General features: G+C 38.8%; 1 protein-coding gene across 7 annotated transcripts in view; it reads left to right on the top strand.

Moving 5' to 3' along the window:
* The window catches only part of ATP2C1 (ATPase secretory pathway Ca2+ transporting 1), a 103151-nt gene that overhangs the window by 80866 nt on the left and 8974 nt on the right, over positions 1-13311 (top strand). For all 7 annotated transcript variants that reach the window (XM_022561765.3, XM_022561768.2, XM_089911152.1 and 4 more), the window contains 3 exons: positions 2574-2744; positions 3843-3940; positions 12562-12612. In XM_022561765.3, coding sequence (XP_022417473.2) covers positions 2574-2744; positions 3843-3940; positions 12562-12612 — 320 coding nt within the window. The remainder of the gene's footprint in view (positions 1-2573; positions 2745-3842; positions 3941-12561; positions 12613-13311) is intronic.

Genomic DNA, 13311 nt, shown 5'->3' with positions numbered 1-13311 from the left:
CTTGTTCCTCATCCGCTGACTCCTTCCCTTGCCGATCACCAGAGAGGAAAGAGGTGCCCAGACTCTGCTTTGTGAAATGCTGCTGACTGGACAGTGACAGGGAAAGGGGGTCCGCTGTGCACACACACATCGGCCGCTTCTTCTAGGGACATCGTGTGTATGTAGGGTTGAAGAGCAGGGCTTGGGGCCGTACCTGGTTTTTACCTTCTGGCTTGTGGGGAATACACACACACATACACACACCCACACCCATGCACTTATGTAGTCTTTCTCAAGGAAATTGGAAGAGTTGGCTTCCTTAATTTTATTGTTATTTACAAAATGGAAATCAAGCACCACAGTTCCTGGGAGCAGGAAACAAGTATAATTTACAAGACTTCTGCTCTTATAATAAGATAGGTTTAGAAGGGTATTCTTGTGGCTTCATTTGAGGGCAGTGTTTTGTTATTCTTAGCAGCTCACAGCAAAAGGGTTTCAAAGTTGGGTTGCATTTAGAGAGTCTTAAAGGTCTGGTATGTGCTCCCTGTTTTCCTCAATTTTTGTAAAAGACGTTTCACACTTTTTTTTGACTAATTCTCTTCATCTGAAAGATTGTGGAGCTTTGTGTATGTGTGGTTTGGTGTGGTAACATTGTGAAATAGACAAGACTTGGTGGAGGAGAACGTCTTTGTTTCACAGGGCTTTGGGAAACATTCTGGGCATTTGTCCCTTGCTTCACATCTTTTCCTCTTCTCTGCTTATGCTCCATTTTCCTCCTCCCGCTGAAGTTACCGTAATGAAGAGTAAAGAATAAATGAATAAAGATTTTAAGTTTAACTTGATATGAACTTATTTTATACTTTATAAAACTTAAGTTTCTTAAAATACATGTCGTTAATTTAAAAATTGGAGTACGTTTTGTTTTTATGTTTTAAATATAAAGGAGGAAGTTGGGGACCCTCCACACAGAAAAGGTCTACATATCTTTGTCCCAAACAGTAACAATAGATCTTCATTTGTGCTAAAGAAGCAAACAAATAAATACAGGATACTGACCTCTGGGCTAATACCACCCCTTCACTGAGAGTGCCAGGAGCTGGTGTCCCTTTCTTAAGATGTGCTGACACACAGATTGATACTCAGTGCCCCCCTTCTGTTGCCATCTGCCTCTGTTCCAACACTAGGGACTGTCAAATGGCTCATTCTCTCCAGAGTGAAAGCATTTGGGGCTCACATCTACGTAAATAGTTAGGTATGACTCGTACACTGGAAAAATAGAAGTCATTTGCCTCTAACCATGGTTTTCCAAATGTATCTCATCCTTCATACCTTCTGCTTGAATAAGAATGGATACTTCCCGTGATCTCTCTGGGACTTTTCAGTTTCCCTGTAAGATACATATGTTTAGTTTGTGTGCTTTTTTTGGTGTGTTTTCTTTGGTAAGTTGTTCAGTCTTATAATATTCCAGATGGAGACACATCCCTCTGGCTCATAAGGTAGCTACCAGAGGTTCCAGAATTCTGAGAAAAAGCTAAATGGTATTTGGAAATGAACGGTACTTTGTGCTGTATCTTAAATTCCCGAGGGCGACAGGAAACTAACTATAAATGATGGTATGGTGGTATTATTTATATAGTTTTAAGAGAACCAAAGTAACAAATAAGAAAATCCTATTAATGTTACATAAAGAGTGAAAGAATATAAACTATTGTTGGTATTAGTGGTTTTACAATCACTTTACAAATTAACTTTACCTCCCAGGGTTTGTTGTGTACAAAATTATTGCATGTTGTATATAATTAATATAGCCTTCTCTTCAAGCTATTGAATTGTTCTGGAGGCCTATAAGATGGCAAGATGAAGATGCATTAGGAGAAGCCACCTTCAAAGGTGACTGTTTAAAATTGACTTTAAAGCTCAACAAACTGGGGCTTCCCTGGTGGGACAGTGGTTAAGAATCTGCCTGCCAATGCAGGGGACACAGGTTCGAGCCCTGGTCTGGGAAGATCCCACATGCCGCGGAGCAGCTAAGCCCGTGTGCCACAACTACTGAAGCCTGTGCGCGTGGAGCCTGTGTGTTCCGCAACAAGAGAAGCCACCGCAGTGAGAAGCCCTCGGCAACTAGAGAAAGCCCGTGCACAGCCACGGAAGACCCAACGCAGCCAATAAATAAATAAAAAAAATCTATTAAAAAAATTTTTTTTTAAAAAAAAAGCTCAACAAACCTATAGTTTTCCAAATAATTAATTGTATTTTTCTTAAGAGTTAGTAGTTTCTGCTGAAAGGAGCTGCATGTTTGCTATGTGAAAACATTTCTTATTTGCTCCTCACTTGTCTTCTCTGCTTAACAGTTCTTTAGTCTTATTCTTTTTAATTTTTAATAAGTTAAAGCAACCCCATATTGAGAACCATTAAACTAGAATATCTTTGCATGTAATAATTTTGATTTTTAGAGTTTTTGTAATTACCACAATGACATTGTCGTCTTAAGTCATTTATCTGAGAAGTATTATGGTCTCCAGCTTTTGTAAAGTAAATTCTAATGGTTTTGTGATTCACATTTTCTTTTTTGGATTTTATTATTATTTCCCAAGTTCTTGCTTTGGCTTCTGGTCCTGAATTGGGGCAACTGACGTTCCTTGGCCTGGTGGGAATCATTGATCCTCCTAGAACTGGTGTGAAAGAAGCTGTTACAACACTCATTGCCTCGGGAGTGTCAATAAAAATGATTACTGGGGACTCACAGGAGACTGCAATTGCAATCGGTATAACTAGGCTGCTTCCTTTGTTTTCCATAGTTTTTCTTAAATTACTGCAGTGCATAGTTTTGTGAAACATTTGACATGAAGTGTGTTTACATAATACTGAGTTATACAGTTAAAATTGATGCTTTTGTTTGCTCATACCCTATAAAATTGTGGACCAAATTTTATTTTAGTTAAAAAAATAATACTATTAGTTGAAAATAACTGAAGCATTGTGAAATCACATTATTTTATTTACAAAAGAATAGTTGATTATTTTTAACCTCATAGTCCACTATGCTGACGGATAAAAGCACTAGATCATGAATGTGAAAGAAAATATGAAATTTAGTTTTTTCTTTCAACTTGAGTATAATTTTTTAAAAGCAGACTTTGTACCTAATTTGAAAGAAAATAACTTGTGTCTGTATTTCTGTTGTCTAATACATATATGCCTATGTTGTTTGAATGCAGCTTAAGATTACTAAACAAGTATAAGGAAATAAAATGGACATGGAAGTTAATCTCCCAGAACCTGTAAACTACAATTCATACTGATAAATTTTAAATTTGCTAAAGTTCATTAATTCTTATCTTATTAATATGGAAAGAGACTGAGACAGGAATTTCACACTTTATGTGATCTAAGAAAAATATGTCACTGGAAACATCATATTGTTGGGAAGATTGTTCCTAGAGAAACTTCTCAACATTTATTTTCATTTACATAACAACTACATGATACCACAGATGAGCCACCATTTTGCCTGGCTTTGTTTACTTTATTTAAAATGCACTCTGATCTTCATTAAAATTGAGCTCCCAAGCAGAACCTGCTTGGCCTTGTTTCAGTTCTTAGGTGTGGTGGGTTAAATTGTGAAAACTCTTTATTCTTAAATTTAAACAAAAATAAAGTAGTCAAACAGAAAACCCCACAGTTTTTACTAGTTCAGTTCTGTTTGTCTTACTGTAGTCTGTCTTGTGATCCCTTCATATAAAGACATTTTATACTTAAAGGGAAAGTGAGTTGATAAATCATATTAAGTGAGCATTATGTTGACTAGCGTATCAAGCAAAACCAATTTGGTTAATTATGTTTTCTTTCCCATTTCACTTCAGCTAGTCGTCTGGGATTATATTCCAAAACCTCCCAGTCAGTCTCAGGAGAAGAAATAGATGCAATGGATGTCCAGCAGCTTTCACAGATGGTGCCAAAGGTAGGCCTAAACCAGAGCCTTTCACACTGAAAGGCCTTATTCTAGGTGTTAGACAACTTCTCCTGTTTGAAACATTTGAAAACAGTTGGGACATGACCACCAGATTCTTTGGTCCAAATCATGAGATGAAATCAGTCTTATCATTGAGAGTATTTATGATGTGATTGTTAGGAATATCAGTACTTTAGCAAGAGCCAAGTTTCCTCTGAGGAAGGTACTGTGGAAATTAACAGTGGTGTTTTGTATTTATAAAGTACAGAGTGGAGAGAGACCATCACTTCATACTTCTTACCCTTGTGTTCTATTTTAATTGAATGCATGTATAATGCTTTTAAAAAAATTGAGGTATCATTTGCAAACAGTAAACTTCTTCCTTTTTAATGTACAGCCGTAAGTATGTGGTCCTTTTGTAAACATCACACAATCGGGTACAGGTTCCTCCCACCCCAGATCCTCTTGTTGTGGTCAGCTCCTCCCTCTTTTTCCACTGCTTGGCAACCATCGATTTGTTTTCTGTCCCTATAGTTTTGCCTTTTCCAGAATGCTCTAAAAATGGAGGCATATAGTATGAGGGCTTTGAATCTGCTTTTTTGACTTAGCATAATGCATTTTTAATTGCTGAGTAGTATTCCACTGTATTGGGTTTGTGTTACCTATGCACTAGTTTAAAGGCATTTGGACTATTTTCAGTTATTGCTGATTATGATTACAACTACTCTAAACATTTGTATATAGTTTTTATATGAAAATAAATATTCATTTCTCTTAGATAAATACCTAAGAGTAATTGCTGAGTCTCATATGGTTATGTATGTTTAACTTTGTAAGAAAGTGCCAAATTGTTTTACAGGGTGGTTTTATTGTTTTGCATTCCCACCAGCAATGTTTGAAAGGTCTAATTGCTCATATCCTCACCAGCACATGGCATTGTCAGTTTCCCCACTCCCATTCTAATAGGTGTATCATGGTATCTTATTGTGGTTTTAATTTGCATTTCCCTCACAACTAATGATTTTGTGTATCCTTTTCATGTGCTTATTTGCCATTCATATATTTTCTTTAGTGAACAGTCTACCCTGCCTATTTTTAAAAAAATGTTTTATTTTTGAATTTTGAAAGTTACTTTTATATTATGGATAAAAGTCCTTTATCAGATATTTGATTGGAAAATATTTTTTCCCAGTCTGGTTTTATTTTTTTATTCTATTAACATTGTCTTTTAAAGAACAGAAGTTTTAAATTTTGGTGAAGTCCAGTTTATAATTTTTTTCTTTTATGGATCATGCTTTTGATATGTTATCTGAGGACTCTTTGCCTAACCCAAGGTCCAAAGATTTTTTCCTGTTTTTTTTTTTTTTTTAATAGAAGTCTCATACTTTTAGGTTTTACACTAACATCTGTGATCCATTTTGAATTATTTTTGTCTATGTGTGAGAAGTGGGTTAAGGTTCATTTGTTTTATGTATGGGTGTTCAATTGTTCCAGTACCTTTTGTTGAAAAGACTGTCCTTTCTTTTTCATTGAAATGCCTTTTCAGAGCATCTGGGAGCAGTGTGGGTGTCTGATTTGTTTTAGATTTAGTGGGGTAGGTGTTTCCATATTTGCACAGGACTCTGTGTATGTATGTGTGTGTATGTGTCCTATCCTGTTAGTTTCTTCCTGACATTTATTTCTGAAAGAATAAATCCTGTATTAAGTTCCCTGGGGGTATTGAGACAAAATGTACATTTAGTAAGTATATGTGAAATCTGCAGTTAATAAAACATTTTCCCATTAATCTTTGTTCAGCCTTTTCTTCCACACCTTTTCCCAGAGATGCTAACAAGTAGTGACATAGGACAGATTTGAAATTTCATTTTATTTGCTTTCTTCAGTTCACTCTCTCTGGCTCTCTGATAAAAATGCTAATGAACTCTGAAAACCAATGTAAAGGCAGTTAGGGAAGGAAGAAGTAAGTTACAAATTGCATCATCAGCCTGGAGAAATTACATCATTGGTCATTTTCAAATAAGAGTTTTTGTGCATCAATTATGGCAGATGCTCTGATGCTATTCAAAGAGAAAAGCTCATTGAATTGCTTGGAGTCATCCTGCTCTGTGAAGGAATTCCATAAATACCAGGGCTTTTTTCAGGTTTATCATGTCTTTTGAAAACCCAAGTCTTTTCTTTCCTTTAGGTCCTTTTAGTCCCCCCCAACCCCTACTTTGTCTTTTTTCCCATTTTTATCTTGTGTTCATGTAACTCTTAAACCTTGGTCTTATGCTTTTACTTCAGAACATTTTAAAAAGTTTTTCTTTTATTAGTGTTAGAACAAAACAAAACTTTTCTTCTAAATTGCCAGCTCACTGAGGTTTTCCCACATGTATTAAAAATCATATTAATGAATTCTGTTCCTCATTAAAACGTTTTTTGGCTTTCCTGTTTGCATAATTCTGTCACACATTCCAAATCCCTTAACATTTCTCTGTCCTTTTGACCTAGAGCCAGTTAGAAAGTAGTATGGAAACTGAATTTTGCTTAATTATTTATAAAGTCCATCTGGGAATTCTCAGTGTTTTTTGTTTATGATTTCTTGAGTGTGTTCTACATTTCCTGTTGATAAAAATGGACATTCTCTTTTCTTGTTTGTTTTTTTTTTTTTTTGCGGTACGCGGGCCTCTCACTGTTGTGGCCTCTCCCGTTGTGGCGCACAGGCTCCGATGCGCAGGCTCAGCAGCCACGGCTCACGGGCCCAGCCGCTCCGCGGCATGTGGGATCTTCCCGGACCAGGGCACGAACCCGCGTCCCCTGCATCGGCAGGCGGACTCTCAACCACTGTGCCACCAGGGAAGCCCTTCTTGTTTGTTTTTTATAGCACTGCCTCCATTTTTGTTTTTACCAAACCTATTAACCAAGTCCCTATAATAAAATCCCAGTTCGTGTGCTGTTTAATTTTTGGTATGTCGTCAATACTTATTTCAATGCATCAGGTATCTTTTAATCTGTTCTGGAAGATTTGGGGACCTTTGGGAGGTTATTTTAATGCCAGGAATAATTTTTTTCTATTAGCCTCTCCTTTTCATATTTACCTACTTTCTTCTCTTCATAACTTACTTTCTGTTAATGTTGATCAAAAGAACTGTGAGTGCTGACCACAAATATGACACTGAAAAGATGGACCCATGAGAAGAGAAAAATCCTCTTGCAGGTTCCTTCTGAAAATACACAGCCTTTCTCCCTTTCCCTCCGTAATATTCCCTGAACTCTCTTTGCTGACACAGTTCTACTTCTTTCCCATTGTCCTTTTACCATCCTGTTGTCCTCATTCTGTCTTCTCCCCTCCTGCTCCCATACTACAGTGATTATATTGTGTGCTTATCTTAAATCAGTATATTCCCCCCCTTTTAGGTAGAGAAACAGACATAAAAGTGAGAAGATCATTAATAGAGGAATTTCAGTTACCCCCAGGTTTAATCCTAGCTCTGTGATAAAATGATATAGTTCAGGTTTTAGTCACTTCTCTGTGTGTGTGTGTTTTTTTTTAATACCTTATTTCTTCAGGCCATAATTTTGTGTCACTAAATTTCAATATTTTTTCTCAACCAAAAAGATTGACCTGCTAGTCCTGATGCTCTAAGGAGAATTTTTACTCTGTGCAATATTATATTCCACATGATTCTTCAGCTTTGAATTGAGATCTGCTTAGTCTCAAAGAAACTGCTTTTATTTTTGAGTTGCCATCAAAGCTTTGAAATGCTGAAATCTATATCAAGTAATAGGTGTACTGGATGCATGCCAAAGTAATTTGTTACTATACAAAAGAAGTACGTTTTCAGCCCAACAATTGGTTTGTTATCCTTATTGCCATTGTCAGTGATAAGCTGCATTGGCTGTAAAGGAGTGATTTGCAGTGGTTTGAATGATTTGTAGTGGAACAAAGGCAAAATTTTACTCTGTACAACCTGAGTATTTGTAATTAGTAATTAGCCTTTTATTTAAAAATTCTGTAAAATCGGGCTTCCCTGGTGGCGCAGTGGTTGAGAGTCCGCCTGCCAATGCAGGGGACGGGTTCGTGTCCTGGTCCGGGAAGATCCCACATGCCTCAGAGCGGCTGGGCCCGTGAGCCATGGCTGCTGAGCCTGCGCGTCCAGAGCCTGTGCCCCGCAACGGGAGAGGCCACAACAATGAGAGGCCCGTGTACCGCAAAAAAAAAAAAAAAAAAAAATTCTGTAAAATCCACAGTCTTTGCTAGATGCTCTTGTAAAATATTCTGTAAAATCCACAGTCTTTGCTAGATGCTCAGTGCTGGGTGCTACATGATTAATTTCTGCAGTAATGTAGAATTTTCACTTAGAAGGTAACCAGTACATTTTAAATATGTATGCAGCTTAGTCCTTTTTATTTTATTAAAAAATTTTTTTTAATTGAAGTGTAGTTGATTTACAGTGTTGTGCTTGTTTCAGGTGTATAGCAAAGTGATTCATTTATACATATATATCTTTTTTTTTTTTTAAGTGAACACTTTTTAATTAATTAATTTATTTTTGGCTGTGTCAGGTCTTAGTTGCAGCCCATGGGATCTTTCGTTGCGGCACGTGAGCTCTTTGTTGCAGTGTGCAGGCTTCTCTCTAGTTGTAGCACATGGGCTCCAGAGCGCGTGGGCTCTGTAGTTGCAGCATGTGGGCTTAGTTGCCCCGCGGCAAGTGGGATCGTAGTTCCCTGACCAGGGATCAAACCTGCGTCCCCTGCGTTGGAAGGTGGATTCTTAACCACTGGTTAACCTTATAGGTTATTACAAAATATTGAGTATAGTTACCTGTGTTATCAATATATAGTAGGTCCTTGTTGCTTATCTGTTTTATATATAGTAGTGTGTATTTGTTAATCCCAAACTCCCAATTTACCCTCCCCGTCTTTCCCCTTTGGTAACCATAAGTTTGGTTTTTATGTCAGTGGGTCTATTTCTGTTTTGTATATAAGTTCTTTTGTATATAAGTTCATTTGTATCACTTTGATGGGGTTTTTTGTTTGTTGTTTAGATTCCACATATAAGCAATATCATGTGATATTTGTCTTCCTCTGCCTGACTTCGCTTAGTACGAAAATCTCTGGGTCCATCCATGTGGCTGCAAACGGCATGATTTCATTCTTTCTTATGGTTGATAATGTTCCATTATATATATATACCACATCTTCTTTATCCATTCATTTGTCTGGACATTTAGATTGCTTCCATGCCTTGGCTATTAAGAATAGTGCTGCAGTGAACATTAGGGTACATGTATCTTTTCGAATTACAGTTTTCTCTGGATATGTGCCCAGGAGTGGGATTACAGGATCATATGGTAGCTTTGTTTTTAGTTTTTTAAGGAATCTCCATACTGTTCTCCATAGTGGCTACACCAATTTACATTCCCCCCAACAGTTAGGAGGGTTCCTTTCTCTCCACACCCTCTCTGGCGTTTATTATTTGTAGACTTCCTAATGATGGCCATCCTGACTGGTGTGAGGTGATGCCTCATTGTAGTTTTGATTTGCATTTCTCTGATAGTTAGCAATGTTGAGCATCTTTTCATATGCCTTTTGACCATCTGTATGTTTAGTACTTTTTAAAGACATGGTAAAGAGTTTCCAAATGGATTTTGAACCTTTTTTAAGGAAGAATGCTTTCCACATATGAGTTATGTGATTCATGGTACCTAGAGGAACTAAGGGTAATCAGTAATGTGATAGTACAGTTAAACTGAATTTTTTTGCCTAAGAAAATAATCCTCTTTTGTTTTAGACCTTTATTAAAATTGGGAGAGAACCTGGGAATAGTCTTTATGATGGTCCTAAGATTCAGTCATTTATTCATTCATCTTACATGTGTTTATAGAGCACTGGAGGTACTGGGCCAAAATCTCTGCCTCATGGAGCTTATAGTCTAAGATAAAACTCATGTGGAGTATAGCACTGCACAGAGTAAAAATTCTCCTTAAAGCACCAGGATTAGCAGGTCATTCTTTTTGGTTGAGTAAAAATAATGAAATTTAGTGACACAAAATTATGTCTTGAAGAAGTTAGGTATTAAAAAAAACCCACAGAAGTGTCTAAAAATTGAACAGTATCATTTTATCACAGAGCTGGGACTAAACTTGGGGGTAACTGAAAATTCCTCTGTTAATAATCTTTTCATCTTTATGTCTATCTCCAGCTAAAAAGGGGGGAATATACTGGTTTAAGATAAGCACACAATACAGTCACTGTAGTATGGGAGCAGGAGGGGAGAGCACTGACAAAAGCAAGGAAGAGAGAGGATGAGATCTTTAGACAGCATGCCTAGGAAAGGCATCGCTGAGAAGGTCCTGTGTGATGAAAGGGGCAGGCTGTGTAATATCCGAGGGAACACAAGGGCAGAGGCCTCAAGGGAAGTGCGCTTGGCATGTTTCAGGAACTATGAGGCGGCCAATGTAGTGCAGGGTGCGGGGAGAAGACTAACCGGGGAGCATGCACTTCATGTGGGGCTTGGTGGACAGTAAAAGACTTGGGCACCATTCGCTTTTCCTGAGAGGGATGGGAGGTTTCTGGAGGGTTTTCAGCAGAGGACAGTGTGGTTTGACTTGTGTTTTTAACCCAGTGTGTTGGCAGTGGGTTTCGATGTTTGAGTAAGGAGGTTAAGTGTGGATATATTTGAGGATGGGGCCAAACTGTGTGTGGCATGTGGGAGAAGAGGAGGAATCAGGGTGACTCCCCAGATTTAGAGCCTGAGCCATTGCAAGAGTGCACTTGCCATTGGCAGAGGATGTGAGGGAGCATGTGTTTGGGGAAGTAACAGGGGTTCTGTTTGTCATGTTTAAGTCTGAGATGGGATGTCCAAGAGCAAATGTGGAGTAGGTAGGTGGATTAGTTTATCAATCTGGATTTCAGAAGAGACAAAAAGGCATATAAATAAAAGCCAGATTTCTAAGGTGGGGTGAGATCCCCTAGGGAGAGACCTCTTATATTATAAAGAGCCCAAGAACTGAGTTCTAGAACACCTCAGAGTGTAGACTTCAGGGAGGCCTGGGGGACCCTGGACAAGAGGAGCAGCTGGAGAGGCAGGAGGGGGAGCAGGAGAGTGTAGGGTGGTCCTGAGGCCGGGAGAAGAGGGCGCCTCAGGAGGAGGGAGCGGTTGGCTGTGTGCGGGGTTAAGTCACGGGAGAAGTGGCACTGGTGTCAGCAATGCGGAGTCTTTGGTGCTCTTGATGAGAGGTTTCAGGGCAGGGGTGCGGGTAGCAGCCTAATCAGGAGGGATTCAGGAGAGAGTGGAAGAGAGAGATGGGAGACAGCAGCAGTACGGGCAGCTCCCTGCAGGAGTTTCGCTTATAAAGAGAAGGGGAAAGGAGGGTAGCAGCTGAGATAGGAAGGGAAGTTTTTGGTTTTGTTTTTCTTTAAATGGAAGGAATAACAACATGTTTGTACAATGATGGTAAAGGTGCAGCAGCAAGGGAAAAATTTTGATACAAGGGAGGGAGAATTTCTGATTGGTAAGAAGGTGGGATATTTGACCTGCACTAGAAACATATTCATGTTGTTCATTTGTAGTAAAAGGAGAGAAGGAAGGATACTGTCTGGATACAGCTATTGGATGGTGGGAGTTGTGGAAGTTTTCTCCTGACTGTTTTCTTTGAAGTAGGAAACAAGGTTGTCAGCTGAGAGTGAGGCTGGGGAAGGGGATAAATTGGAACCATGAGGAGAGAAAACTAGTGTGGACCTATCCTCTAGGAGAGTAGGAAAGAGAACGGTGGGTTACGTGGGTATTAAAGTCACCTGGCTCGGGGGTGTTGGAAAGACTGATGGGAGGCAGTGGTTACAAGTTCCTGTGGAACATGGAGGGTGGCCTCGGGAGCAGTGACTGGCCACAGGTAGTGAAGTACAGTCTTCTGTGACGTTCAGAACCGAGGATCTGTGACTGAAGAAGGGAATGGAGGGCACCTGCCCCCTCTGTGCTCTCCTGGTGGTGCTATTGGAGAGGACTGTGGGAACAGCAGTGTGGGTAAGACTGGAGGGCCAGGGGATTTGTCGATGACTGGGGCACTGGGAGGGTTTCAGGAGACCAGGAGATGGGATCAGGAAAAGGGATTAAATATATTCTTTGGAGAGAGAAGATGGTATAAGCAGGTGGAGACACAATGGAAGAGAGAGCGCCTAATGAATTAAGCTGAGTAGAAGAGCATGAGTAGACACTTCATAGTGCTTAACAACAAAAAAAGGCTCGAGGGACGTTGAGAAGCAGCTGTTCTTTAAATCTCCTGAAGACAGGACAAAGGGAAAAGACCATTTTAGTTGTGTCAGTGTCGAGGAAGCCGATGCAGGAGAGTTTTTCCTTTGTCTCTGAACGTTTCAAGAATAAGGCTGTTTTCTCTTCAGAGCTTAAACATAATGGGATAAACTGGGTAAATTGTTTAGATTGTGCATTTCTTATAGTACCTAAAAATTTGAAATGACCCTGTCAAATGAGTGTCCTAACAAATGTATGGCATATTCTTAAGTTTGATCTCTGTGGCAAAATACAGACAGTTTAAATTGATAATTTAAAAAATATTCTTAGTTATAAGTACATAGGTTATTCTGATATTTCTTAATGTTGAAGATTTTTAGTGTATCCCGTGTTTTAACAGGTTGCGGTATTTTACAGAGCTAGTCCAAGGCACAAGATGAAAATTATTAAGGTGGGTGTCTAAGAATCACACTGTTTTATCTCTGTATCCAAAATGCTACTGCTTGTCTTTCATTATGTTTGCATTACTACTGGGAATATTGATAGAGCATTAAAGTCAGAAGTATTGTGAAGCAAAACAGGAGGTTTTTTAAAGCCTGAGATGGAAACATTAATAGAGAATTTAGTTTGCAAAGGAAGATGTGGAAGAAAACTTTAAGGAAATATCTGCAAATACAACCTTCTTTAAACATTTGAATAATGTAGAAATATGTTCTGACAGGAGGCTATAGCCAAATCAACCCAGTGTGAATAGGAATAATTACTTAGAAACTGAATAAACGCAGCAAGAAAAAAATGTTTTGAGAGTGTGAACAATGTTTAAAGGGCTATGATTGTTTATATTAGTCAAATATATACAAAGCAGCTGACATGGTACCATCAGTTCATGGACTTATTAATCACAGTAGTGCTCCATTGTACTGAGGTCATGGTTTCTTGGCCTTGGCACTGTGACACTGTGGGCTGGATAATTCTTCATTGTGAGGGGCTGTCCTGTGTGTTGTAAGTTTAGCAGCATCCCCGGCTCCTATCCTTTAGATGCCAGTAGCGTCCCTGAAGTCATGACAATCAGCAATGTCTCCAGACATTGCCAGATGTCCCCTGGGAGACAAAATTGCCCTGAGAACAACTGTGTAATTGACTCTTCATC

Source organism: Delphinapterus leucas, chromosome 4 (assembly GCF_059928025.1).
Source record: "Delphinapterus leucas isolate spDelLeu-1000000601 "Yukka" chromosome 4, BTC_Dleu_Yukka2, whole genome shotgun sequence".
NCBI lineage: Eukaryota > Metazoa > Chordata > Mammalia > Artiodactyla > Monodontidae > Delphinapterus > Delphinapterus leucas.
The sequence above is the reverse complement of the archived record's forward strand: the minus strand, read 5'-3'. Positions and strand labels throughout refer to the sequence as shown.